General features: G+C 40.1%; 4 protein-coding genes across 11 annotated transcripts; 3 read left to right on the forward strand and 1 right to left on the reverse strand.

The window, feature by feature from the left end:
• Window positions 1-28: 28 nt before the first annotated feature.
• On the reverse strand, window positions 29-3,635 carry surf1 (SURF1 cytochrome c oxidase assembly factor). 4 transcript variants are annotated; one of them, XM_018740476.2, is made up of 9 exons: window positions 3,403-3,635; window positions 3,141-3,189; window positions 1,955-2,100; window positions 1,754-1,836; window positions 1,044-1,235; window positions 629-701; window positions 385-547; window positions 225-306; window positions 29-154 (listed from the first exon to the last, which is right to left on the reverse strand). In XM_018740476.2, exons 1-9 carry the CDS (start codon window positions 3,472-3,474, stop codon window positions 88-90), a joined length of 927 nt encoding a protein of 308 aa, XP_018595992.2. In that variant the 5' UTR covers window positions 3,475-3,635; the 3' UTR covers window positions 29-87. The 4 variants fall into 4 exon arrangements, with proteins under 4 accessions (XP_018595992.2, XP_018595995.2, XP_018595993.2 ...); XM_018740479.2 differs by having other exon boundaries at window positions 1,754-1,841; XM_018740477.2 differs by having other exon boundaries at window positions 3,147-3,189; window positions 3,403-3,596.
• Window positions 3,636-3,685: 50 nt separating this feature from the next.
• On the forward strand, window positions 3,686-6,632 carry surf6 (surfeit 6). Of its 2 annotated transcripts, none has more exons than XM_018740474.2 (5): window positions 3,686-3,892; window positions 4,154-4,272; window positions 4,460-4,687; window positions 5,390-5,475; window positions 5,808-6,632. In XM_018740474.2, the coding sequence occupies exons 1-5, from the start codon at window positions 3,882-3,884 to the stop codon at window positions 6,501-6,503; spliced, it is 1,140 nt and encodes a 379-aa protein (XP_018595990.1). In that variant the 5' UTR covers window positions 3,686-3,881; the 3' UTR covers window positions 6,504-6,632. The 2 variants fall into 2 exon arrangements, with proteins under 2 accessions (XP_018595990.1, XP_018595991.1); XM_018740475.2 differs by having other exon boundaries at window positions 3,689-3,888.
• Window positions 6,633-9,542: 2,910 nt separating this feature from the next.
• kyat1 (kynurenine aminotransferase 1) lies at window positions 9,543-14,602 on the forward strand. Its single transcript, XM_029252800.1, has 14 exons — window positions 9,543-9,632; window positions 9,786-9,884; window positions 10,016-10,074; window positions 10,722-10,869; window positions 11,028-11,177; window positions 11,276-11,362; window positions 11,555-11,674; window positions 11,743-11,863; window positions 12,825-12,901; window positions 12,997-13,086; window positions 13,412-13,598; window positions 13,772-13,848; window positions 13,973-14,059; window positions 14,147-14,602. Exons 2-14 carry the CDS (start codon window positions 9,810-9,812, stop codon window positions 14,204-14,206), a joined length of 1,338 nt encoding a protein of 445 aa, XP_029108633.1. The 5' UTR covers window positions 9,543-9,632; window positions 9,786-9,809; the 3' UTR covers window positions 14,207-14,602.
• A 2,265-nt stretch (window positions 14,603-16,867) lies between these two features.
• Window positions 16,868-26,575, forward strand: LOC108927271 (kynurenine--oxoglutarate transaminase 1-like). Of its 4 annotated transcripts, XM_029252796.1 has the most exons (14): window positions 16,874-17,630; window positions 17,789-17,921; window positions 18,083-18,141; window positions 19,474-19,621; window positions 19,780-19,929; window positions 20,028-20,114; window positions 20,304-20,423; window positions 20,503-20,623; window positions 21,572-21,648; window positions 21,740-21,829; window positions 22,211-22,397; window positions 24,156-24,232; window positions 24,616-24,702; window positions 24,791-26,575. In XM_029252796.1, exons 1-14 carry the CDS (start codon window positions 17,395-17,397, stop codon window positions 24,848-24,850), a joined length of 1,632 nt encoding a protein of 543 aa, XP_029108629.1. In that variant the 5' UTR covers window positions 16,874-17,394; the 3' UTR covers window positions 24,851-26,575. The 4 variants fall into 4 exon arrangements, with proteins under 4 accessions (XP_029108631.1, XP_029108630.1, XP_029108629.1 ...); XM_029252797.1 differs by lacking the exon at window positions 24,616-24,702 and having other exon boundaries at window positions 16,872-17,630; window positions 24,758-26,575; XM_029252799.1 differs by lacking the exon at window positions 17,789-17,921 and having other exon boundaries at window positions 16,875-17,630.
• The last annotated feature ends 1,319 nt before the right edge of the window (window positions 26,576-27,894 follow it).

The raw sequence follows: 27,894 nt of genomic DNA on the forward strand, positions 1-27,894 counted from the left end.
GTAGAATCTTTAATATTTACAAGCTGCATATTCAGTACTATACATGCAAAATCCCCAAAACTTCAGGTTAGATGTAGTGCTTCATTCTTAGAGGGGAACACGTCTGATGAATTTGGTGTACCACATATATGATGTAGCCAAACAGAGTCCATACCTGAAGAAGGAAATGTATCAGACTTGAAGAAAACAAGTTACCAGTGATGCTCTATGGGAAACCAACTCACCATGTTATAATATACTGCATGTGCTCATTCCTGAGGGTAATGCGCGTCTGTCCACCGATGGGTCCTCCAGGAATTGTGCTGGCTATGGAAACATTTAACCGTTCTGTTGATACAATGTAATTGCGCATTCTTATAAAAAGGTTAAAAGACCAACTCGTACCAAGGTCCCCATCAACAAAGATGGGTTCTGAGCCAGTAACTTTGGCCATTGCATCTAGGTCTCGGTAGTACCATCGGTTCCCTTGGATGTCGTTGTGTGGTACGAAAGGCTTGCGGGTTTCTGTTAGCCTCACAATCCCCACCAAGTCAACTTCTTCTGATACCTGAAAAGAAAACCATTGTACGTGGCACTGCTTCCCAAACGCTAATAACCCTTACACTTTGAATGATGCCACTATTATTACCTGTCCTTTTTGTCTTGTTTCTGGGTTTATCTTCTTCTTAGGAACATAACCTCTGTTCACGAGTATTGTAATGCTGTTGGATAAGAATTCCAAAGTCAGGTTTAAAAGTTTTCTTCATTTTGACTAACTTGTAAGTCATATTAATGGTGCTGGGGAAAAAAAAAGTTCCATCCCCTAATCCAAATTGAAATAAGTAAATCATCTCTACAACTTCCAATTTAGTCCTAATTTCTGGACAATTCATCACAGAACTATGTCCACCTTTGCTTCTGGCCACTTTACACTTAATCACTATCAATAACTGCTTGTCATAGGTAAGGTTATGGTGCTCCAGAGGCTATTGTGGAAGCATAGAGCTCTAGGCAGGATTCACTATACACACAGTAACATATTAAAGACAGCAGTTGCCATATACCCTAGGTCTGTGCAGTAGAAGGGAGTGATGACATTGGCTCCTGTTTCACCACTCGATGAGAGCCTCCCTGCCTCCCTGGCCTCACGTTCGGGGTCCACGGGGGACCGCGGCATCACATATAGTTCCTTTGTGTGGTCATAGCGCCCATGAACTTTGATACGCCTGTACTCCAGGTTGTTCAGCTCAGTAGGACTGAAAGAGATATAGAGATGAAAAGATATGCAGAACCAAAGAACTACAGAGTACAAGTTAAATAAATCACATCAGTAAAATCTTTAAACTGACATGGTCAAAACTTTCTAATCAAAAAAGGAAATCAGTTCTGAGAAAAAAATATCTTCAGCTGACATAAAAACACAATTAAATACCAATAAACTGCCACAACAACTGAAGAAGGAATACATGTTTTTGTGATGCAAAAGTCTCAAGGTTTTCACCCAGTTTTACTGTGACAATGTTTTTGTGACCAATTTAATGATTAGGACAGTTAAATAAAAACCGCATTAAATTAATATCACATTCAAGTTGCTAACTGTAAAATGGTAATTCACAACATTTAAAATTTAAACTGTAAAATCTACCATCTCAAATTGTAAAATGAGATTTACATAATTTTGTGTGTAATCCTGTGTTAATTTTGCATTTATAAAATGTTTAGTAATAGGAGAGCTAATAGAACTAACTCCAAAGAACTGTTCATTGGAACTTACTCAGTTGGGAGATCAATAGGCTCCGCCGTGGTGAGACATCTCATGTCTTCAATCAGCTGCAATTTCCACTGCCGCCGTTTAATCTACACTGACAAAGAAGAAGTTGGCCGTACACACTGGGTAAAGGAAGGTTCCATTTCAATGCTATTTTAAGTTGCATATGACAGATTTACATGACCTCTTACAGGTAAAAAAGCGTACCTGCCATGTTCCAAGACCAAATGTCGTGACAGGAATGAGCAGAAGGAACCATTTGAGGAAGGAATCCTCCACTCTCTCTGTCTCTACTGTCGACGAACTTGACTTCTGGTGAAGGAACACCTGTTTCCCTGAACCAACAAAACCATCTCATGGTAAAAAAAAAAAACAGGGTTAAATTACAGACTCATCAGAACAAGTAGATTTTAAACACACATTTAAATGAATGACACATTTCTACTTTTAATGTAGTACAACCAATACATAATTACAAGTACAGTAAAAGCTACAAGATGCCAGCTTTAGATAATAAATTTTAATGACTTTAATGAAAACTTACATCCAAATCATTAGGTGATGCAAACTGCAATCCAAATAATAACTAAAATGTAGCAAGAAAGAGGTGAAGCAACATCCACAACCGCAGAAACTGAATGTGGATACGCGTGTTCCTCAACTTCCCAGCAAAACTGGGTCTGGAAGGCTGTTCATAACTTGTTCTGTCTGCAACTGGCACGCGAGTGCATTGACTGAAACCGCTTGTCCCGAACGGGGTCGCGGCGAACTGGAGCCTAACCCGGCAACACAGGGCGCGAGGCTGGAGGGGGAGAGGACACACCCAGGCAGGGACGCCAATCCATCGCAAGCCTGGCACCCCAAGCAGGACTCGAACCCCAGACCTACCAGAAAGTAGGCCCGAGCCAAACCCACTGCGCCACCGCGCCCCCCAGTCACCTCAAATGATAATCTATTAAAGCTGAATATAGACATCCTCCAATTTATCTGCTACTGCCATCCAAGCGACAGGGTGCTGCAGCAAGCTGGTCCATCAACTTCTAAGCTGTTTCCTTCATCTGAGGTTTGAATCCAGCTCAGGATTCACAACTCACAGACAATAGCATAACAAGGTAAGGTAAACCACTGCCACACACTCCCTATTCGGTGCAGTTCGAATTCCGACCACAGTGCTTCCAGAATTGCCCTGAGCCCTGTCATCAAATGGATGGGCACTTGCGTACACGTCGCCTTTCCTTGGCTACAGTAGTAGGAATGTCTGTATAGTATAGAGCAGTAAAGAATATGGCCTGTGGAATGAAACACTCTGTGTGTAAACCTGAGGAGGCAGCATACGTCTAACATTACATGTAAATACAGTATATATGCAGTAACTGTATGAAAAACGTGTTACCCTTACTCTCCAGGGGTCTCAAAGAAGGTGACAGCCCGAAGAACGTCCTCTGTGTGGATAAATAAACCAATCAATGGCCAACTGCTGCGTTCAGTCAGTGTCATGCTAACAATTAGTCCGCAAGAAGAGTCAGTTTTTTCGCATCATGATCATCGACAATAATAATATTACTAACAAGACAGTATGGTTGTTGTTAAAAATTGAATTTACATCATCTTGTTCACCGAAACTCGGAGACGTGACGGCGAAGTTCGTTACTTACGTAAGTTACGTTGTTCCGCATCACCTTCAAAAAATTCACATAAGACCTTTGCATGCACTTAAGGCTATTCATTGTTATATTTCCCCAACATAAAACAACTACTCAAAATTCAAGAAAAAAAAGCACTGTTTTGAGTACTTAAAAACTGTCGGTTCTCTGTGCCTTTAACCTAAAAGCTTCCACGGGGCAGTGCGCATGCGTGTTGTCCCCTCTCGCGCTAAAGTATAACTAATCAATCCCTGCGAAGTTTCGTTTTATATATTACAGCAGCCATTTAGTACATTTCCACTTCTGTGAATCATAAACAAAGCACTCAGTTGTTTTTGTGTTTACTTCTCTGGGGATTTCTGGGAAAAAAAAAACAACAGAAATAATTGGGACAAACCTCTTGTTCTTCGTGAGTAGCTCTGGCTCGTCTGCTTTTGCCTGGCCATGTGTTGATAGAAGTAAGCTTGCTCTGACTGACCGTTTTCTTGCTAATGCCTGGTGGGTATGAAATAAACTTTTTATTTAACGTCAAATTGATAAATTACATTTGTACGTAATACATGTTATGTTGCTTTACAGATCCGACAGGTACTTAAAGGATATCATGTGGATTTCCTGTCTCATTTTAGCTAGCACAAGCCTTCAAGCATAAGTTTGTACGATGATCTAATCATAAATCAGTAGTTGTTGTTGCAGCCCCGGCATGATCGTAATTTTTGTTGTAAGGCTATGGCATTGCTTAACTAAGTAAAATGTATTTTAGTTTGTTTCAGGTATTTACATTAATGGCGAGCCTTGCTTCAAAGGATGGGTATCTTCAGAAATTAGCAAGTAAAGTATGTGCTTCACACAGTCAAGAACGACCAAAGAGGCCTTTTTTTGGTATGTTTTGTCATCACTTCTCTCTGTGTTTTCTTACTCTTACACACCCCCTTGTAATCCAAGTGGTCAAAATGTATTGCACGTTTGTGTGTAGTATATCATCATGCGTTCTATAACTACTTCTTTAATCACGTGGCTGTTATGCTCATGTTGATATTTCTGCAGTCATAAGGAATGTATTTTTCAGTGCCGTTTTGGAATCGAGGTGAGGCGGGGCCACGAAAAAAGAGAAAGAAAAACAGACAGAAAGGAGGTGGAGGGAAAAGTCTTAATGTTGACAAGGTGCCACAAGCAAAGTCCACTCAGAAGACAGCTGTCCATACATCGCAGGATCGAGTCTCTATATCTGGGCAGAATGTGCCAAAAGGCAGTGCGAAGGATGACACAGCTGGCTCTAAACTCCAAGGATCTAAAGGTAATTGATTTTAGCAGCATTACAACAAAGAGAATTATTATTAATAATAATAAAGTTTATGTTAAACTTTTATCAGAAACAGAATAAAGATGGTCCCCAACTTTGGAACTTTTGAGTAACAGATGTTTCACTGATACAGACTTTTTTGTGAAGAATTTACTTACATAGCATATCAGTTCAAATCACACATTCTTGCTGTGGGAGACAGGCAGTCCATGGTGTTGCTCTGTTCCCGTCCGAAAACCCCCACTGCTGCTTGTGCCCCATGGAGCTGAGTACAGTAACTTAGTCCAATGCCACCATTTTTGCTGGCGCCCATTGCTTGAGTGCCTGCAAGTCAAATTCAGGAGGAGACTCTGGCCCGCGCCGTGTCATATTTGACGTACGAGATTTTTGAGCAAAATGAAGCAACACTCGATCCCAATTAAGTTCATAATTTGGGGACCAACATCTAGACATTTCAGTGGGTACTCATAATGGACTCATAAGTATTGTGCTGGAGAGAACTACTAGAAACATTCTCAAAAGACAACCAGTCACTCTTCAGTTTACAGGCCTTTGTTCTCAACCATTTCCTTTGTTATCTGCCAGGCCCATTCTGTCTTCTTAGAACTTCTTGACTTGTGTGTGTATTGGCATGTATTAAAGCAAACCAAATAATGATATGTTGTTGAGCTAATTTTTTTTAAATAATTTTTTTAGGTGAAGTGGCTATTTCCAGGGATTTTTCTGCTGTCGATATTTTACGTCAGAGACTACATGAAAAAATTGAAGAATCTCGAGGACATGTATGTACATCTGAAAATGTGTGCTTGTGTGTATGTCTGAAAATATATGCGTACTGTATCCCCTAAACAGCTGAATACTTAATTCTGTTTGTGAGGAGACATGTCGTCTAACTTGTTTACTGGTATTATTTAAAATTACTCTCTGTGCAACTTGGGATGGGACTGGGGATAACATGATGAGAATAATTTGAAAATCCAGTGAATAAACAACCAAGTATCTCTCTCTAAATTTTTTCAGCTATATTCAGAATTTCTCATGCTTATTTCTGTCATATTTTGATTGTATTTATGACTTTGTTGGGTTTTCTTTTTTTTTTTTGTCCAAATTGTAGGGTGCCGGTAAAGGCCTTTCATCTGAGGAATGGATGAAGAAGCGTGAGAGACGAAAACAGGAAAGGGAACGCAAGAAGAGGAAGAGAAAAGAATTTAGGATGAAAAAGCTTGCAGAGAAAGCAGGTGAAACTGTCAAAACTGAGGATGGAGAAAACTTAGAGAGCGCTGCGGTAACTCCTGGGCCTGTAGAGAAGGAGATGACCACCTTGGTCTTCAATAAGGTTGATGTTGGCTTTGAGTACAAAAGCAAACTCCAGCTGAAGAAGGAAAAAAAGAAGCGCGTGAAAGGTAACCTGACTCCACTGACAGGGAAGAACTACAAGCAACTTCTGAGCCGGGTCGAGGCACGTAAAGCCAAATTGGAAGAGCTGAGAGAAAAGGATGAGGCCAAAGCCAAGGAGATGGAGGAGAAAATGAAGTGGACCAATGTGTTGTACAAAGCAGAGGGTTTGAAGATCAAGGACAATGAAGGCATGCTTCGTGCCTCTCTGAAGCGTAAGGAGAAGATACGTGCCCAGAGGAAGAAGCATTGGGAGCAACGCAGCTTGCACGTCCTTGAGAAGATGCAGCATCAGCAAGACAAACGACGCAAGAACATTCAGAATCGGAAGCATATGAAACTGGAGAAGCGCAAAGAGAAGGCGCGCAAGAAGGGCCGCGTGCTGCCAGAGGACCTGAAGAAAGCAAAACTGTAAAGGATACTTGAAAAGTTAAACATGCTGATACAGATTTTGGAGGCCTTTTTTATGTAATCGTGTGGTCTTAAGATGTCAGTTAATATATGCTTTGGTTTTTTTTTGTTCTGGCAACATGACTGTAAATAAAACCTGAAGACTATGACATTTGGAGGGTCTGATTACCTTATGGGTAGCTGGTGGCGTCTTGGTTGGAGCGACTGCATTTGATTCCGAGGGTTGGCGATTCGTTTCCCGCCTCTGGCTGTAGTGCCCTTGAGCAAGGTGCTTGCCCTGCGTTTGCTCCAGTGCCTTCACCCAACTTTGTGCCTGGGTATCTAGTTGTGGCCCTGCGATGGATAGGCATCCTGTCCAGTGTGTGCCCCCTGCCCCACTCCTTCAGCCTTGTGCCTAATGTCTCCGGGATAGGCTCCAGCTCACCACGACCCCACTGGGGACAAGCAGTTATTGAAATTGGTTGGATTTCCTTATGGTTCATCTCCTTGATGCTTTTTGCATTTCAGCAAGACCTGTTTTTTTTTTTTTTTTAACATATTAGTGAATAAATACATGTTACATGATAGATTTAACAAATGAAATATTAGAATGCAAAGTATCAAAGGGATTGTTTTGGTATATATCCTTGTTTTCCTTTGGGGTTTTTTCTCCAAACCATTTTGGAGCTTTTTTCTTTTACAAGCAATAACATCTAATATTCCTAAATCTAAATTCAGCAGTGTTACCAACTACAGCATTGCATTACTATTACTATATGGGTAGTGTCCTTGATGTCACTTATAATACAAGATACACATTTCTACAACAGGGTGTTCTTACTGGACCAGTTATGGGTAAACATACTGTCTTAATGGTCCAGTAATGAATGTTTTTTTAGGTGCTCCAGTAATGTGCGCTGGCAAAAAGGCACTTTTGGATTAAGTGACTGTTTCTCTGAAAATCCCATGTCTCTCTGTCTATTGGTGAAATGCCATTTGGCGGCATTCTGGAGGAAAGCATCTCCTAAATGAATAGGCAAATGTAACGTAATATCATACGTAACAGTGAAAATCTTGTTTCCTGAAAGTTTGCAAGTCAGGCACTCACTGTGCAGTCTTTTACCACCTCACGCGGGTAATGCGTTCCTTGAAAACCTATAGTTACGCTGTCATAAATCAAATGTTCTATTAGCATTACTTTCAGTGGTAAAACTTGAGTTCCTGAGCCCAGAAAGTGGACTCATTTAGCATTTATGCTAAAATACCACCATATCTAATTAAACCATACAGTTACATAAGTAGGTAACAGTTATCATAACACAAGGAGGCAGATTACTCTATGAATTACTTTGTAATACCGTGTGGCTGTCTACCTGCACTTCCTCTCTCCTTCATTCAGCTCTTTCATATGTATGTACTGAAAGTTATGTTCTTAAAGTCTGGGTTTCCTCCAGGTACCCTGATTTACACCCATAGTCGAAAGACATGTTTCCGGTAGACTGGTGACTTATGTAGAGTGAGTGAGAGAGAGAGAGAGAGAGAGAGAGAGAGAGAGAGTGAGTGAGTGAGTGAGTGAGTGAGTGAGTGTTACTCTGCTGCCAACACTGCACCTGAAGCCCAAAACTAAAATGTCTAACCCCGTAACCGCATAATCCTTATGCGAAATCCCACAATACACTTACACAAAAATTTAGTAAACATTTATTAATATAAACTAACTACCAATTAATATAAAAAGTGGTGTGAGTAGTGTGAAGGTGAGCCTGTGTTACATGTTGCTCTGGTAACTTACAGCTGCTGCCTTTGGACCCAAACATCACAGGTTTGAATCCCACCTCCAGCTGTAGTACCCTCGAGCAAGGTACTTACCCAAAATTCCTCCAGTAAAATTACACAGCTGTATAAAAAATGGGTAAAAAAATGTACGTAGCTTAACATCGTCAGTCACTTCTTTCAGAGAAGTGTCAGCTGACTGAATAATAATGTAAATGAATTGACTGCAGGCAGTTTAGTGTAGTGTCTCTAGCAGTGTAAGTCACCTGGATAAATGTATCTGTTAATAATAGGTCATAATCGCTGTAGGTTGTTTTGAGAATAGCGCCTGGAAATGAATAAATTAAGTCTAAATGTTGGCTGTCAGGAGCAGGAGCGCAAAATCCTGACGGGGTCCTCTTCACCGCGAACAAATGCCTGTAGTGAAAGCAAGGGTTTGAAATGAAACTCGTAGTAAAGGTGAATTCTCCTAATTCTCGTAAATCGAATCGCCTCACTGACTGTAGCCTACTTGTGTTGATCCACTGAAAGGACAAGTCAGTATCTGCAAAACGCACACGATTGTAGGAATGGAGGAATCGCCTTAGCTCATGTGGTCTTATTGAAACTAGGCTTTTCCTGCAACTCCTGTTTTTTTTTTCAATAGTAATTAACGAAGTAGAATGACCGGGAACTGACAAAAATCCCGTTGAACTGAATAATAATCAGCTTGAGGAGAGTATGTATATGTTTCCACAAGCCTTTTTTGTGGTTTTTCGTCGTACAGGACTGATCGGACCCCCTCCACAACTTCGCAAGTTAGTCTGTCAGGGTTAGGGCAGGCAGTTAGTGACAATTTTAAAAAATGTGCTTTGACAATTGTGTCTTATTTAAACCTTTTCGTTATTTGTGTGGGCTTGTTGCTTGACTTGTACATCACTTTGGAGAAAAGTGTACCAAACGCACATAAATAAATTTAAATATTAGATGTTAACCCTTTTTTACAGCCACTAGATGATAGCAAATATTTACGATTCATCCATTTAGCTGACGCCTTCCTCCAAACTAACAAGATAAAGGTACTTATAATCATTTACCAGTTTATACAGATAGGTAATATTACTGGAGTAATAAACTCCGAGTAAATCATTATTAGGTCGTGCTGAAATTTTACACTTTGCTACATGAACCTTTAACACCGTAAGCGAAGCGAGACAAAGCGAGCAGCAGGAGTTGGGTCCTCAGGACGGGGTGTCGCACACGAGGACAGAGCGAGGTGGCCCCGCCCATACCGGAAATTGCGTCAGTACAGCAGAAGGTTGTAGGGGTGAAGAAGATCCGCAGCAGAGCCTTTCATTTTGGAGGCGAGGGTTGGAGTTTTGCTGTTTATCTTCATTTCAAGGTTGTTGGCCAGATAAATTGAAGGGCTTCAGTGTGTCTATTAAATAACGTTTAATTTTGGGCTGCTTGTCTTTTGCAGGGCATTCTGTCTGTGTTTAGTGACATGACATGGTGGTACGGTTATGCTCACACCTGGACCGTTATTTGCCCTCAGGGAAAGACCAAGCTCTCACTTATTATGCTGGGAAGAATATCCTACATGGTTATAAAGTCTCTCAATAGAACCACGATTTCTCAACTCCATACAACCGCGGTATGTTCACACCACTTATTTTCCTGATAACCTGGCTGGCTTGTACTTCTCATTCATTCATTGTGTCAACATATTTATTTACATTATTTATGAAATGTAGCTGCATCAATTAAGGTGTTTTTTGTTTTTAGGTTGAAATGACACGCCAGTTGCATGCCCGCAGGATTGAAGGAATAGACAAAAATTTATGGTAATCACACCTCTGTTTTTAAGCAAGTGCTTAGTGTTGAACACAGCTATCTGCCTGTCAGTATTAACAATTTAAAATATTGTCCTATGCAAATTTTGACATCCTTGCAAAGTGTTTGAGGAGTTCGACCAGACGTCTAGATGGAAGCCTGAAACTTTGCATAGTTGTTCCGATAGGTTATTTTGTATTTCACTGTTTGTATCATTCTTTATGAGATTACTGTTGTTTACAGTTTTTTCCCCCAAGAAAATACTGTCTACCTCCTGAACATGTTATGGTTCACTATTTTCCAACAAGATGTAGGATACCTCTGTTTTAATCTGAAATCTTCTATATGATCAGGTTCTCAACACTTAACAGATCTCTGCTGCATTGCCTAGTGTCTCCAGTTCAAACTGGCTGCTAACCCCTACTGTATGCCAATTTTGCATAAGTATGAAAAAGTATTAGAAGTGAAAGTATGTTCTGAAGCAGAGAATTGGTTGTCCAAATGCCCTTTATCATATTACCAGGTCTTTCTGGTTTCATCCCAGTAAGGTTCACCCTGACTAACAGGCCAAGCAACAATCTGAACCAGCACCAGTATTCAAAACCTGGATATGAGTATATTAGTATTTTCCTTTTGAGAGTGCTTTCTCTTTCAACAGGGTGGAATTCACTCAGTTGACTGCAGAGTATAAGGCTGTAAACCTTGGTCAGGGCTTCCCTGACTTCCCTCCTCCCAGCTTTGTTCAAGAAGCGTTCTGTAAAGCTGTGAGTGGGGGATTTGCTCTTCATCAATACACTCGGGCTTTTGTAAGTGGCGCACACCTGTCTCTCTCTTCCGTTTAATTTTCTGTTTTCAGTTACTGTTTAAATACGTACAATTGGATATGGTAAAATGAGGTATGAGTACCTTTAAGTTCTTGCGATAGGACTTGTATTTGATCTGGTCTGGTGTCGCACACCCGCAGGGTCACCCTCCTCTTGTGAAGATTCTGGCCAAGTTCTTTGGGAGGATTGTGGGTCGGGACATAGATCCATTAGATGATATCTTGGTTACCGTTGGTGCGTATCAGGCTCTGTTCTGCACGTTTCAGGCTCTAATCGACGATGGCGATGAGGTATTGCTTGCATTATATTGAGTTATGCGCATTATCCAAAGTTATATTACAAACAATGAGTTGCACCTACCTGCTGTTTTGAATTTGTCGTTTTGTAGGTGATAATTATTGAACCGTTTTTTGACTGTTATCAACCAATGGTGAAAATGGCTGGAGGAAAGTGTGTCTATGTCCCTTTAAGACCAGTAAGTTCAAATTTTTTTATTTTTATTTATTTATTTATTTTTTATTTTTTTTTTTTTTAAAAAAAAGGATGTTAATTCTCCAATGAAATTTGACTCATTGTAAATTTTAAAATGTTTTAAACTCTTTATTCGAAAGTCTTACTTCAAATTACTGGATGGAAATGAAGTTAACCTGTATATTCCATATTTCAGAAGAAGGATAAATGTGAAACCAGTGCAGACTGGGTTTTGTCTCCTGGGGAGCTGGCCAGTAAATTCACATCACACACGAAAGCCATCATCCTGAATACACCAAATAACCCCTTGGGGAAGGTAATGGCTTTGCTTATATAGGAAAGTGTCACATTAAGGATGTAGTGCTTATTGCAGTTCTTCTCCAGGTGTACAACCAGGAAGAGCTGCAGATGATTGCTGATTTATGTGTCAAACACGATGTCTTGTGCATCAGTGATGAGGTGTACGAGTGGCTCACCTATGATGGTGCGAAGCATGTAAAAATAGGTAAGATTGTCCTTAACCTTTCACTTGTTTAAGCTAACACATGTTGATGTATGTCCAGAGTAAACAAGGTACACTACCTTTTTGTGTAAAAACCTTTGAAATATTAAATTTTGTATTTTTGTTTAGTCTCAACTATAACCTGACTCTTTGTTAAAGATCATCCAGATAATAGTAACATGTATATCTTTTGGGGTGTGCTGAGTATTACCAATTGCATTGCACATTATCTAGCTAACAAGCAAATATTATGTAGAAATATGCTTAACACAGCACTTTTAAAACAGCATGAATGCAAAATAGCAGGAGTGTTAAGTATGCACTCCAGCTTATTGTGTATACAGGTGGTTCCTGATTTACAAGTTACGTTCCGCGAAACCCGTAAGTCGAAAATATTGTAAGTTGAAAATGCATTTAATACACCTAAGCAACCGAACATCATAGCCTAGCATACGTGTGATGGCGATTACGGGCTTGCTGCCTTCATACTGGGTAATTACTCTTGAGGAAAATCTCAAGATAATTGCCCTCCCCTTCTTCTCAACAGTAGTAGAAGACACAGATGAGCATTTCTGTGATATTATGGATGCACAAAACACAACCACGTGACAGACTGGGAGATGTGGATTGCTGCCCAGCATCGCGAGGGAGTATCGCATCGCGAGGGAGTATCACATTGCGTATCGCTTGCCCGGGAAAAAAAAAAAAATCAAAATTTGAAGTACGGTTTCTACCGACTCTCTTTCGCCAGCTCACCATCGTAAAGTCGAAAAATCATAAGTCGAACCATCGTAAATCGGGGACTACCTGTAGAGAGTATTTTAGGAATCGGTGAAATAAGTGGGTGCTCAAGGTTAAATGACACTGCACTTTACTGATATGTTTATTGCTGACAAACTGAAATCCAGTGACCATTTTAAATTTGTAATCTCATACTTTTCCCTTATTTAATATATCAACGCAGCTAGCCTTCCTGGAATGTGGGAGCGAACCATTACCATTGGGAGTGCTGGGAAAAGCTTCAGCGCCACAGGATGGAAGGTGGGTTATACCTGGGACCAACTGCTCTGAGAGAGAATCTCACTCTGTACAAGTTCATAGGCTGAACCTGTATGATGTAACAGCTCTCTGTGTAGGTTGGCTGGGCAATGGGCTCTGGGCATATCCTGAAGCATCTGAAAACTGTCCATCAGAATTCTGTGTACCTCTGTGCTACTGCCGCTCAGGTAAATAATGTGGAGTTGTCTGTCTTGAAAACTTCTGATCCTTAACTTGGCACAGTCTTCATCTATGGGCATGTTATTTATTGTCAACGATGACTGTCATTAATGTCAGTAGTTTGTCATGGTTTTCAACCCGTTAATTTTTTTGAGCTAATTTCTGCTAAGGATAGCTACATGAACTACAGTGGGATCCAGCAGTTCTTCATGATAAACTCAGTTCTTTTCGAATGAAAATGTTCTCCCATGTTATGTAGTAATCCGTACTATATACTGGGAGCTGTACCTTTTTGATGCATACTCGGTGTCAAATGACTCTTGTGGTTTATAGGAGGCAGTGGCACATGGATTTCAGAGGGAATTTGAACAATTTGGGAAGCCAGAAAGTTACTTCCTTCAGCTTCCTGCAAAGCTTCAAGTGAAACGTCAGAAACTGGCACAGTGTCTCAAAAATGTTGGCCTGCAGCCCATCATGCCCGAGGGAGGCTACTTCATGATGGCAGATATTTCAACAATAAGTATGTACTTTATATAGTCATGCATGTACCCATCTATTGTACATGGTTTTAATTAGGAGAAGTATAGCTTGTATCAAATACATTCACATATTAGCATGCCAAAGATTTTGCACCTCACGATTTTTTTGGTGGGAATGTAAAATAAAATAAGACTTGCTTCTCCCTTGTATTAGAGGCAGATGTGCCAGACTCAACTGGAAACGATGAGCCATATGACTACAGATTTGTGAAGTGGCTAATCAAAAATAAGGTAAACACTGGGCTGTTATTTAGTGCCATCAAGATGAAACTGAATTTTGACACTGAGTAACAGTGCTGGACTAAAATTTCCTGCTCAGGATTGTAACAAAGTTTTAATCAAACTGTTTTGACAGGGTTTAGCCACCATACCAGTTTCTGCTTTCTACAGTCCAGAACACTGCAAAGACTTTCAAAACTATATCAGATTCTGCTTTATCAAGGTAAAGCACTGGTACTGATTGGTCTCAAGCATGAAAGTATAAGCTTCTTCTGAGGAAGTAAAAAGCATTGTGTTTTGTCCATAACAGGAGGACTCCACATTAAATGCAGCAGAGAAGATCCTTCGTGAATGGAGTGAGAGTAAATGAGGAATGAAGTAGGTAGACTGCTGAGGTGTGCTGAACCAGGCTACAGTGTACCCCCTAAAAGTTGTCCCTGGCTGCATCTTACTGCAGGCCATAATTTCATAATGAGGTTCAGCCATGTTCTAGCATATTTAGATTAATTTTCCCCAGTGCACTGGAAAGTCCCCATTAAATGTCCTATAATCTGTGATATAGGGTAGAAATCTAGAGTATTCCAGAATGAATGGCAAGTTCTGCAATAAAAACTAACAGCCAGTGTGCTGGCTACATACTAATTTTTAAGTGTAAGCTTCTAAAATTGACCCACTGATTATTATTAATTGAATTATGTAAATGCACTAAATCTATTGAAGACTTTAAAATGTTAAGTATGTTTTCTAAAAATTAAAGGGAAGAATTGAGGTGTACCCCAGTTTTCCATTTAATGCAATTACTTTTCATATGGATATAGAATGACAGAAGTGAAATGCAGCCTGTTTGTTCCTCAGTATTGAACAGCTATTGTGAACTGCGTTCACGCTTATGTTACACTTATGTTAGTGTAACCTCGGAACTCGAACGATTCTGAACTCAAACAATTCGGAACTGGAACGAGTTGTTCAAGGTAAAAAATGTCTCAGAACTCAAACGAAATTTCGGAACTGAACCGATTAATCTTTCAGGCTAAAACCTGTTGGACACGTTACGCGTCTTTTTTCCCGTAAAACAAAGGGTACGTATGACACGTATGACTCGGAATGAGCCAGTCTTGCCTGAAAACTCGCGGAGCGAACACCTTGCCGAATTGTGATTTGAATGTCCACCTTTTTGTGGCTTTTTTATATCATATTAAATAAGCCATCACGGGTCCTAAGAAGGTTACTAGTGAAAGCAATCAGCCAAAAAAGGAAAATAGTGAGAGCCACGATAGAGGTTAAAAAGGAAATAATTGAAAAACACAATAGGGGTGTTCGCGTGGTTGATCTTGCTGCACAGTATGGAATGCTTAACTCTACGATTTGCACTGGGTTTCACACTTTTTATTTATGGTTTTAGCATCAGGTATGTATGTATATAGGTTTAAATAGGCAATCATTTGGGGTCTGGAACGGATTAATCCATTTTACATTATTTCTTATGGGAAAAATTGATTCAGAACTCGAACTTTTCAGAACTTGAACGCCCTTCTGGAACTAATTAAGTTCGAGTTCCGAGGTTCCACTGTACCTTGTTTTTGTCCTAGTGGAAAAAAAATTGTACTCTCTTCAAAACGGTTGTACAAGGAATAAGTAGGTTTGCCTTTTTAAACTAAAGAATGAGTGCTTCACAGTAGTATTACTCGTTACATCTGTTTAAAAAGGAAAACTTTCAACCTGTGTTCTTACTGGTAAGGGTCTGCGTTCGTTTTCTACTTAACGTATTTCACTCTAGGTTTAAATGGTTGCCACCTCTACCTGTTAGACAGATTTAAGATATGTGCCTGTTACTTTATTGTAAAACTGCATTTTGTACAATGCAGACTCGATATAACGCGGTCAGAGCTTGGACCCCACCTTCTTTTCCCCGATCAATTCCTTTCCACGTGTTTCAAATCTTCGTGGTTCCCAAACATTTCCTAAAGTCGAAAAGTAAAGTTATGCAATATGGTGAAAACTTAAAAAAAAGAAAAAAAAAGTTGGCATTCTGTGAAAAAACCCTTTGAACGATGCCTAGATCTATGTTTTTGTCACTCTTGTTGTAAAGCCTTTTATTTCTGCGATCTTGGGTGTGACGTTGGTCTCCTTCTACACGCACGGCGGTGCGGTTTTAACGCTCACACGTTGGGAGACGAGTTTACGAATAGCGTCAAGTCGACAATGTTGCAAAAAACGCTTTTGTTTTCCCGACCTTTCGATTTATAGCTTCGCTATCTCGCTACAAAACGATGCCGCTCTGACTCGTCAAGAAATGCTTCGTAGATGTGAAGTCGGCCAAATAAAGCGTCTTTGATGACAAATACTAGCCCTTGGTGCAATAAGAACCTGGTGAAGGTCTGCATCAGCTCATGACTTCAGTCGGGTTCATCGGACTCAAACTGAGTCAAAGTCCAGCTCTGGTAGCCCGATTATGTTTAGCTAAAAAAATGTGATGGAATTTGTTATAAGTTCTGTAACATTCATTAATGCACATGATGTGCAAACTCGGGTTCATGACATCCACATCGTCGATAAAAAAACGAACTGAACTAAAAATAATTCCATGTTATTAGTAAATACGAAGTATGTACGCTGCGATGTGTCACTTATTTTCCCTCATGTGTACGGACGATTGCTTTTACTGACGTTAATGTTCTCTCAGCAAACTGGAGTTAAACTTTGTTCAGCCTTTCGCAAAAACGCCGGGAAACTCGTTATAACGCGGACTCGTTTATAACGCGCCATGAATGTTGAATGGACCCCGCTGTCCGCCTTAAATCCGAAATCGGCTCTACGCGTGTATTTCTGAACATGAGAAAGAATCTTTACAGGTAGTTTCAGTAAAAATACCTGCAATCTACACAGCAACAGATGGCAAAAGGCTGGCGCGGGAGGGGACACACCCAGGACGGGACACCAGTCCGTCGCAAGGCACCCCAAGCGGGACTCGAACCCCAGACCCACCGGCGAGCAAGACCCGGTCCAACCCACCCCCCCCAGTTGTAGTAGTACTGATGTAATGGCATTCGTTACTTTAAAGTTGAGTTACTATTTATATTGTGATTTAGATGTTGTGATTTGGGTTTAAAGATTTTTCATATAGAGGTAGGAAGGACACAGAATTTGGTGTATTCTACAAGTTTGCGTGTGGCTCTTTCCAATAAATCTGTTTAAATTAATAGGTGTTACTCATGTCATGTCCGCAATGGCGGCATCAGAAGAACCCAACATTTACCTTGTCGAACACGTCATTTACGCTGAAAGGTAACACACGAAGTTTTGGTCGACAGTGTTCAACAGAGCCCTACGTGAGCCCAGCCAGGTCAGTGTCTGTCCGGAGCCGAGCTTGAGCACTAAGCGGCAATTTCCACGCGTCTGCGCAATAGCATAGTTCTGTTTTAGCCACCGCATATGTGCGCCATGCCGACATATAAAAGAATAGACATTACCAAAAACAGCAAGTCAAAGATTAACCGTATATACTGGCTTGGTACAGTTACCGACAACGCTGGATGATCGGAAAATGGAGACCTAAGTATGCGTGAGTGCGCGCGCACACGGATCAGAGAGACGCGCCGCTTAAGGCGATCCTCGCCACTCTCCAGGCCCTGCGAAGGACACGAGAAGGCGCGAGCACCGCCCCCTACAGGAAGTTGCCCGCTGCAGACCAAGCCAAGGTGCTCTTGTTTGTCGTCGTATTATCGAGCGGCCGCAGCTCTCTGTCCGTCATTCAGTGTTGTGCAGTTGAGCAGGTGCCGTGAGAATAAGGAAAAGTAAGTACAACTCTGTGTTCTTTTCCGTATTCGGTACGTATAACATACATGGCGTTTTATGCTGTTTGCCCTTTAGTGCGCTTCTCCTGTGACCACATGATTGCTGAAGCCGACGGTCAACACACATTCGACTCGTTTGCTCTGTTTACATGTTCAAGCCGATGGCGATGCTCGTTATTTTTCCTCGGGGCAAGGAGGAGTGACAAGATCTCACTTACGTTGAGAATATTCTCAGATGGGGCTTTAAGGTGTTTCAGAAGAGCCAGAGTTTCTCAACTTCACACAAGCGCCGTATGTGGCATTACTCTTAATACATTTTATTGCTTTAGTTTTAACGTGCTCTAGAGCGACTCTTCAATTTAAAGAGACCGTGTCAGTCAGTGCGTTGCTGCGCATGCATTCATTTATTTTGTCATTCATTTCATCAACTATTGTTTGCTCTTTGTGTTTAGGCTGCGATGTCCCGGCAGCTTCATGCTCGCAGAATTGAAGGGATCGACAAGAATGTATGGTAATTACGACGAGCGTGATTTCTTTAAGTTTCGTGTCGTCGGAAATATTTGGGGTGCAGCACGTAGGTATAATACAGTGACCTGATAGACGGCTGGTGGTCCGGCTACAGAACTCACAGTAGGAATACTTGACCAACAGTGTGCCCGTTGGACACTTCACACCACTTTTTTCTCCCCTCTGCGTTTACATTATTCGTTTAGCTAACGTTTTGCTTCAGAGTTACCTATAGTTTTGATAGTTACCCGTTTGTGCAGCTGGGCATTTTTTTTCCACTGGCGCAGTTGTGTGTGATTACGGTAGCTTGGCCAGCGCTATTATTGCAGGAGGGGGGATTCGAACCTGCGGTGGTTCTCAGCGCCACCACATACTGTATGTTTGACCACTGGGAAAGTAGAAATAATTGTCTCGGAGCATTTCATAGCTCACATTTCTTGGCTTTGTACATTTTGGCAGGTAGAAAACACAGATCAGGGATTAATCAGTTTGGAACAAATTTAGTCATCAAGCCTTTTGGGACTCCATTCTGTTATGCGTCCTGAAATTATTTCACTGCTGATAAAATATGCTTCCTGCATTAATGGTTTCCATCTCCTTTTGACCCTTCTTGACATGCGGTTTAAAATTTGACATTTTTAGTCATTCCCCTCATTAACCATGACCACAGTTACTTCAACATTTAATGTTTAACTGCTGCAACATGCAGTTTCTTTTCTTGATCTCTCCCAGACCACCACAATCACTTGAATTGACAATTTTCACCAGGGAACCTGAAGAAAAAACTTTTTTTAAGGATTTAGGCAACTTTTTGATGTTTTTAATTTCAGTTTCACTGTAGTTTGAACTCTGTTTTTTCAGGTGATAGATTTTTCTTTTTTGTCATTTAAATAAAATTATAGAAAACTGTATGGTTTAATAGACTTCATTCTGCTTTATTAACACCAGTACAAAGTTCTGTTTTATTCCTGTTAATACTGGAAAAATATTTTTGATTTATTCTTTAACTTAAAAAATACAGACATGTGACAGGTGAAATTAATAAAAAATAAAGGCAGGTGAAAGTTTAAGTACGAAAACAAAGACAAATCAATGGTAAACAAATATCAAGATGAAGAAAAAGGGTAGAAAGTGAAAGAGAAAAATCTAAACTAAGGCTGCAACAGAAAAGATTTGTGGAAGTCCAAGAGGGAATGGCTGCCTTCTCCTCCTGTAGTGCTGTTATATTGCAGAACTAGTTAATAGAAAAACCAGATGGTTTCATAACAGTGGAGGTCAAAACCTTAATATGAGTATGTTAGTATTTTCCTTTTGAGAGTGCTTTCTCTTTCAACAGGGTGGAATTCACTCAGTTGGCTGCGGAGTATAAGGCTGTAAACCTTGGTCAGGGCTTCCCTGACTTCCCTCCTCCCAGCTTTGTTCAAGAAGCGTTCTGTAAAGCTGTGAGTGGGGGATTTGCTCTTCATCAATACACTCGGGCTTTTGTAAGTGGCGCACACCTGTCTCTCTCTTCCGTTTAATTTTCTGTTTTCAGTTACTGTTTAAATACGTACAATTGGATATGGTAAAATGAGGTATGAGTACCTTTAAGTTCTTGCGACAGGACTTGTATTTGATCTGGTCTGGTGTCGCACACCCGCAGGGTCACCCTCCTCTTGTGAAGATTCTGGCCAAGTTCTTTGGGAGGATTGTGGGTCGGGACATAGATCCATTAGATGATATCTTGGTTACCGTTGGTGCGTATCAGGCTCTGTTCTGCACGTTTCAGGCTCTGATCGACGATGGCGATGAGGTATTGCTTGCATTATATTGAGTTATGCGCATTATCCAAAGTTATATTACAAACAATGAGTTGCACCTACCTGCTGTTTTGAATTTGTCGTTTTGTAGGTGATAATTATTGAACCGTTTTTTGACTGTTATCAACCAATGGTGAAAATGGCTGGAGGAAAGTGTGTCTATGTCCCTTTAAGACCAGTAAGTTCAGATTTTTTTATTTTTATTTATTTATTTATTTTATTTTTTTTTTTTTAAAAAAAAGGATGTTAATTTTCCAATGAAATTTGACTCATTGTAAATTTTAAAATGTTTTAAACTCTTTACTCTAAAGTCTTACTTCAAATTACTGGATGGAAATGACGTTAACCTGTATATTCCATATTTCAGAAGAAGGATAAATGTGAAACCAGTGCAGACTGGGTTTTGTCTCCTGGGGAGCTGGCCAGTAAATTCACATCACACACGAAAGCCATCATCCTGAATACACCAAATAACCCCTTGGGGAAGGTGATAACCATTCCAAAACATGGCATGTTACCAGGTTTACAGTGCTGATGGAGTAATTTTCATATCAGTTCCTTGACAGGTCTTCAACCGGGAAGAGCTGCAGGTGATTTCTGACCTGTGCATCAAGCATGATGTGTTGTGTATCAGCGATGAGGTATACGAGTGGCTCACCTACAACGGTGCAAAGCATATAAAAATAGGTGAGGACTTCTTCAAACGTTTGTAAAACGCATTGATGTTTGAGATCAAGCAAGACGGACACAAGCTTTCCTAGAAGTACTGTATTGCATTATCTGGCTTGAAAATGTGATTTGGATCAATTTGCTTAACATGTAATCAATAAATGTTTTAAAAACAATGTAGACTTGAGGTAATGTGCTAACTGTAATTCAGCCAATTATATTTCCGGTTTCAGAGAGCCTTAATTGCATGCCGAAGCTCATTTAACGCACCGTTACACTTGTACCTTGTGCCATTTAGTTTATTTCTTTATGTATTATGAGCTGTATCCAAGACTTTTACAGCAGCTCCCCTGAAAATTGAGGTTCATGCCTATTATTGCACTTTTATGAAAGTCACTAGATGCTGACAAATGTTTATTAGTGAGTCTAATCTACCAGTTTTGTTGTCTTCAGTCTTGAATGGGACATGCAATCAGTATGCAAAAGATTATGATATATTAAAAATAAATTTTAAAGCAGATTTTTATGAGGCTTCACGTTAAGATGGAAAAATAAGTCCTGCAACGGACTGATATCCTGTCCATGTGGATCCAATATCACAGCCAGTTTGTGCAGGAGAGAGGAATACTGAGAGACTGCATTATATGAGCTGTCGATGAAAGTACAATAAATAAAAGGCTTACAGCAAATTAACAGAACTTGACCTGTAAATAATTACACAGCTTAATTCCTCACTAAGATTTTACAGATTGAGATGCTGTGGATGGACATATGAACAGTTCAAGTTACAAATGGACTTCTGGTCCCGGTTGTGTTCTGAAGTTCTGGTTTAAGTTTGCTGGTATAGTTTATCACTGAACTGCATGATTTCATAAAACTGTTTGGGAAAACTCAAGTCAAGTGTTGGTTTCATCAATATCTTTGTAGCACAATAACAATATTCCTTCAATTGGCGTGTCAATGCAGCCAGCCTTCCTGGGATGTGGGAGCGAACCATTACCATTGGGAGTGCTGGTAAAACATTCAGTGCGACAGGATGGAAGGTGCGTTATGTACTGGGAGAACTGTCTTTGGGCTGATGTCACTCATTTCTGCGAATGCTGCCTTTGTATGACCTACCAACTCTCTGTATAGGTTGGGTGGGCTATAGGCTCCACACACATCCTGAAGCATCTAAGAACTGTTCATCAGAACTCTGTGTACCACTGTCCTACTGCTGCTCAGGTAAATCAGGGACTGTGATTTCTTAAACCGCTTCCAATTTGTTCCTCATTTTGCTTTGCGTTTGTTATTGAAATTAACATATTAAAAGTTAACATTTTGTCGTGTTCTTCAGGTGGTGTGTGTGTTTTTTTTTTTTTTTTTTTGGTTCAGCTGTTTTTCTTAAAGGCAACTTCGTGAACTGGAATGCAACCTAAGTTTTTAATTTGCTCTTTTTTTTATTTTATTTTTAAATTTTATTAAATGTTTTTTCCGGTAGGTTGTAGTAATGTGTGTGTGTGTGTGTGTGTGTGTGTGTGTGTGTGTGTATATGGAACACAAGCACAGTGGGAGATATACCTTTTTCTTGCTTACTCAGTGTCAAATTATTCTTGTGGTTTAAAGGAGGCAGTAGCACATGGATTTCAGAGGGAATTTGAGCAGTTTGGGAAGCCAGAAAGCTACTTCATACAGCTTCCCGCAAATCTGCAAGTGAAACGTCAGAAACTGGCTCAGTGCCTCAAAAGTGTTGGCCTGCAGCCCATTATTCCCGAGGGAGGCTACTTCATGATGGCAGATATTTCAGCCATAAGTAAGTACTTCAACCAATCCCTCACTTAAGGGGGGTTGATGTCCCATGAAATTATCCTGTTAGGCAAATTCCCATTCTGATGAAATATTATTTCTTTAGGGAAAAAATACAATCAGTTCCTGAATGAAAAATGCTACTTAAAATTTAAAAAATGCAGTTTTATGCTTGACAATAACACCAACATTTTCTAATATTTTTAAGAAGTTATTTTAACTTGTTGTTCACTGTTATCTGTTAATTCACTCTCATCAATAACCAAGTGTGTAATCCAGGGTTACAATGATCCAGAGTCCACCTCACAAGTGCAGTGTGAGAGACAAAATACATGGTACACTAGACTGAAGTTACTAACAAATGTTTGTTTGCAAGATTAAGGTTTTATTTACAGTACCACAAAGGTATTCATATTAATAAATTTGTATATATGACTGACCCAGGCAGCATGTCTTGTCCATTACCAGTCTTTGTTTTTGTAAAAAGCATTATTAAATGTCTGGTGTGCAGATTGAAGTTATTCTCAGTCTTGCTCCTTGAAAGAAGTTGGTGTGTTACAACAATTTATGTGAATGAATTAATAATTACATGTTTATGGTTTGTTTCTATAAGAAATCAAAGCAGCCAGGTTCATGTCCCTTCTCCTGCTGTAGTACCTTTTGAGAAGGGTGCTCACCCTGATCTGATGCTGTAGCTAAATAAATTCATTATTATGAATTTATTTCATTTGTGACATTATATTGACATTTAATTCATGGCTGTGATTGGCTGAGATTGTAAGCATGAGACAACATTGTTCTGTTGTGTTGCCTTGCACTAAGCATAATTGTTTCTGTAGATAGTGTGGCCGGTTGTGGGATGGAGGCAGCCACATGGGTGGGATAGAGGCACGGTAAAGCAGGTTTTTCCAACAGAACAAGATTTATTCACAAACAAAAACCAAAAGCAAAGTGGGGAAAATGCCTACACCACAAAAAACCCACAATAACCAAACCAAACCCAGGGGAAATGACCCACATATCCCAGATGTGGCCTATCCTTAGAGAGCCAAACTATTCTCTCCACAACTTCTCAGATCAGCTACTTCTAAAGTCCTTTTGATAGCTGCTTAAGTTGCAGCAGCCGGTCCTCATCATTTCAGTAGGGCAGGCACAGGCAGTTGGGATCTGTCAGTCAGCCACCCTCTCAATAGTTATAGTTAGGTATTGTTTTCTGTCATTTTTTAAATATTCCCTTAGTGTTTTTTTTTTTTTTAGGTTTACTGCTGTTTTCTTGAATAACCAATAACTGAGGGTGGAAGTCATGTTGTTGGGTATTATGTAAGTTCGTGTGGTTGTATTGTCAGTTATGTATCGTTTAGAATTACACAGTGCACATTTAAAAGGAGTAAAATTACCATGTAACACACAAAAATCCATTGTACTGAATTCATAAACCTGTGATTAAATGGTGTATATTTTGAAAAGCTTGTAAAGCAATTTTTTATTATAGCAATACAATAGTCTTTACAGAAAATTAATTACATATAGACTAGTACTTTATTTCTTAGAAGGAATTTTATTATAAAATGAGAAATATGACTTCTGGTATTAATATATATATATATATTTTTAAATATCACTATTTACGTAACTTAGTACTGCTATAAAAGCTGTAAATTAGAAAAAGTAGCTCTTAAGAAAAACAATGTCAGATGTAATTTTGCAGTGCAAAATTGTATTGGCATAATATGCAGTAAAACTGTACTTTTTTCTTTTGTATCAGAGGCAAATCTGCCAGATTTACCTGGGCAAGATGAACCTTATGATCACAGATTTGTGAAGTGGCTTATAAAAAACAAGGTAAGCATATAGTACAAACAGACTAGGATGCATTTGCAGGTTTTGATTTACATTATTTGCACACAATATTCTGTTCTTTTCAAAGGTTTTAAAGGGCTGGGCTAGTGTATGTTTCTTATCATCTATGACCACCTTAATTATTTAAAAGTAACAGTTACAACAAACCACAGTTTCTGTTGCTGATGAATAAATATGAATTTGACTGCTTTTTTTGGGGGTGTATTAGAATTTAAAATGAATTATTTAAAAAGTCAACAATATTACTGTGAAGAATAAAGTGTAAAGATTTAACACATTGTTTTTGAAATGAAATACAATTGCTATTCTAAATTGCATTCTCAAGCTTACACCGAAAACCTTTTTTTAAATTACCTTTTCAACAGCGTTTAGCCACCATACCGGTTTCTGCTTTCTACAGTCACGAACACTGCAAAGACTTTCCAAACTACATTAGATTCTGCTTTGCCAAGGTAAACCTCTCTGGATACTGGTCCCAGGTCTGAAAGTGTGAGTTTTTTTTTTTAGGCTGTGAAAATCATTGTCATTCTCCCATGGCAGGAGGACTTCACATTAAATGCAGCGGAGAAGATTCTTCAGGAATGGAGTGAGAGCAAATAAGAATGAAGTAGAAGGACTGCTGCTTTGTTCTGAACCAGGCTATAGTGTACCCCTAAAACTGGCTTTCGAGGTGTGTCTGTTCCTTAATGTTAAGAAATTAATGTGATTTATGTAATGCGCCACATTTGTTTTTGTCCTTAATGGAAAAAACTTGCACTAATTTTTTTTGTTACAAAAATGGCACATTTTTCCAGTGACATGAGGTTTTTTTTCTGTGATTAAAATTAAATTTAGTATTAGTGAAACTAAACGGCTATATGTGAATATGATATTGTACAAAATTTTCACTGTGGTGACTTTCATTACCTCTGGGCAGGGCTTTAGGTTCATTTTATGCTGCTGTAATAAATTTATATCAGTAATTTCTTTCTATGTCTTAAATGAACTTTCCACATGTTTTCTGTTCATGATCAGTGTACATTTCTGCTCCTGAGTATTAAAGAAGAGTTATAAATATTTCTATTTTTTTCATTAATTCGACAGGCTTATAAACACAAGAAAGAAAAATATCTTTAAAGAGGAATTATTAGCATGTGCTTTTAAAGATTTTCCAAGGGTATATTCAGGAAGCTTTTTAATTCTCATTTTCATAATCACTATCACCTTTTTATGCACAGTAAGTTTTAATGTTTAACTTAGGAAAAATAAACCTCCTGAACCTACTTCTGAGTCCTACTTTTACATACATTTCACGTACTATGTGGAAAATGGAACCCTTTCTTGGAAACATTGCACATGTTGATGTAGTTTTATGTACTGCAGTACATGTACTACTACTGTAGTTCTACTCTTGATTTAGAATACATTATGGTGAAGTGCAGGCCTTTCCATCTTCCTAGGGAATTCTCTCTGGTTTTTGTAATTTCAGTCTACATACCACTGCATGCTAATGCTAAATGAGCACTTGAGTTACTACGCTTGGCTATTAGCAATCAACATCATCCGCAAGGAGTCTTTATTGTAGCAGGAGATTTTAATCAGGCAAACCTCAGGTCAGTTTTTCCAAAATTCTGTCAGAATGTTAAATGCTCAACCAGGAGTAAGAACGCACTGGACCATGTTCACACAAATGTGGACAATGCATATGACGCCCTGCCCTGTCCCCATCTAGGACAGTCTGATCATCTTTCCTTGTCGGTAATACCCCCATGCTTGCGGCAGTCCATTATTGTTCCTGAGCTGAAGAAACCCCAGCCTGCCTGCCTCAACGACTATTGCCCAGCAGCTCTGACCTCAGTTATGATGAAGTGCTTTGAAAGGCTGGTCAGAGACTTCATCACCTCTTCACTATGCGACACCCTGGACGTATTACAGTTTGCATACTGTCCCAATCACTCTACTGAAGATGCCATCTCATACGTCCTACACACTGCTTTGACCCATCTGGACACCGGGAGGGGGAATTATGTAAAATTGCTGTTTGTAGATTACAGTGCAATATTCAACAGTTTAATTCCCTCCAAACTCATAACGAAGTTGGAGGACCTGGGAGTTTCCCCATCCCTGTGTCAGTGGATCTCCAACTTCAATAGTCATCCCCAGCACAGCCTTTTCACACCCTTACCATCAGGCAGATGCTACAGGAGTGTTAAAGCCAGAACCTCAAGGCTGAAAAACAGTTTTTACCCACAGGCCATCAAGATTGTGAACGACGTCCATCCGCTGCCTCTCCACCCATCAGGGCAGACACAGATTACCCTCTGAGCCTGAGAGGTGTCAACTACCCCTCATCCTTCCTACACACACATACACATCCAGAACGCCAATAACACCAGAGACCACAGACTACCTCCGCATACCTTGCGCACACAAAAACACACCCCCTTTCAACTGCGAATTGACCCAATCTACCTCTGCAGGACTTTGCACATGTACACCTTTCATGTTTACGTTGCACACTGCACACTTTATGTGTATAACTTTGTTTCTTGGATTTTTGCACTAATAGTAATTTTTGTAAATTTGTGATTTATGCCTTGTGTTTTACTTTCCTTATGTCCTTAATTTATGTCATAGGCTGCTGAGAGGATTCACAGAGTAAGAATTTCATTGTATGGTGTAACGAACTGTTTACTGTATACATGACAAACCATCCCGGATGAGGCCGATGAGTGTGGTGTCGTCTGCAAACTTCAGGAGTTTGACAGAGGGGTCTTTTGCGGTGCAGTCGTTGGTGAAGAGCAGTGGGAGAAGAGCAGTGGGGAGAGCACACATCCCTGGGGGGCGCCAGTACTGATCGTGCGAGTATTGGATGAGAATTTTCCCAGCCTCTCTATCTGCTGCCTGTCTGTCTGTCAGAAAGTTGGTGATCCACTGACAGATGGAGGTGGGCACAGAGAGTTGGGTTAATTTGGACAGGAGGAGATGTGGGATGATGGTGTTGAAGGCTGAGCTGAAGTCCACAAACAGGATTCTCGCATAAGTCCCTGGTTTGTCCAGATGTTGCAGAATGTAGTGCAGTCCCATGTTGACTGGATCATCCACAGACCTGTTTGCTCGGTAAGCAAACTGCAGAGGGTCCAGCAAGGGTCCAGTGATGTCTTTCAGGTAGTCCAACACCAGTTTTTCAAGTGACTTCATGACCACAGACATTAGGGCGACAGGTCTGTAGTCATTAAGTCCTGTGATTTTGGGTTTCTTTGGGATGGAGATGATGGTGGAGCATTTGAAGCAGGAAGGAACTTCGCACATCTCCAGTGATCTGTTGAAGATCTTTGTGAAGATAGGGGCCAGCTGGTCAGCACAGGTTTTCAGGGAGGCCGGCGAGACACCCTCTGGGCCTGGTGCTTTCCTTGTCTTCTGTTTGACGAAGACCCGACGCACCTCCCCTTCGCAGATCAAAGGTGCAGGAGGGGGGAAGGTGGGGGTTACTGAAGGTGTTAATTGATTTGTGGAGAGAGGGTCTGAATGGGTGTGAGACAGGGTTTATGAAACCTGCAATAAAAAACTCATTCAAATCGTCGGCTAGTTGTTGAGTTCACACGGTGCTGGGGGGTGGTGTCTTGTAATTTGTGATGTCTTTCAGGCCTTTCCACACCGATGCA

The sequence above is a fragment of the Scleropages formosus genome, chromosome 6 (assembly GCF_900964775.1).
Source record: "Scleropages formosus chromosome 6, fSclFor1.1, whole genome shotgun sequence".
In the NCBI taxonomy this organism is placed as follows: Eukaryota; Metazoa; Chordata; class Actinopteri; order Osteoglossiformes; family Osteoglossidae; genus Scleropages; species Scleropages formosus.

Coding starts and splice junctions, on each gene's coding strand:
- surf1 (XM_018740476.2), bottom strand. CDS start 3,474: ATGAATAGCCTTAAGTGCATGCAAAGGTCTTATGTGAATTTTTTGAAG. Junction 548..628: donor AAACAAGACAAAAAGGACAG/GTAATAATAGTG, acceptor TTTTCTTTTCAG/GTATCAGAAGAAGTTGACTT. Junction 155..224: donor ATGCAGTATATTATAACATG/GTGAGTTGGTTT, acceptor TTCCTTCTTCAG/GTATGGACTCTGTTTGGCTA.
- LOC108927271 (XM_029252796.1), top strand. CDS start 17,395: ATGCGTGAGTGCGCGCGCACACGGATCAGAGAGACGCGCCGCTTAAGG. Junction 21,649..21,739: donor TCAGTGCGACAGGATGGAAG/GTGCGTTATGTA, acceptor CTCTCTGTATAG/GTTGGGTGGGCTATAGGCTC. Junction 21,830..22,210: donor ACTGTCCTACTGCTGCTCAG/GTAAATCAGGGA, acceptor TGTGGTTTAAAG/GAGGCAGTAGCACATGGATT.
- kyat1 (XM_029252800.1), top strand. CDS start 9,810: ATGCTGGGAAGAATATCCTACATGGTTATAAAGTCTCTCAATAGAACC. Junction 12,902..12,996: donor TCAGCGCCACAGGATGGAAG/GTGGGTTATACC, acceptor CTCTCTGTGTAG/GTTGGCTGGGCAATGGGCTC. Junction 13,087..13,411: donor TCTGTGCTACTGCCGCTCAG/GTAAATAATGTG, acceptor TGTGGTTTATAG/GAGGCAGTGGCACATGGATT.
- surf6 (XM_018740474.2), top strand. Junction 4,273..4,459: donor ACCAAAGAGGCCTTTTTTTG/GTATGTTTTGTC, acceptor TGTATTTTTCAG/TGCCGTTTTGGAATCGAGGT. Junction 5,476..5,807: donor TTGAAGAATCTCGAGGACAT/GTATGTACATCT, acceptor TCCAAATTGTAG/GGTGCCGGTAAAGGCCTTTC.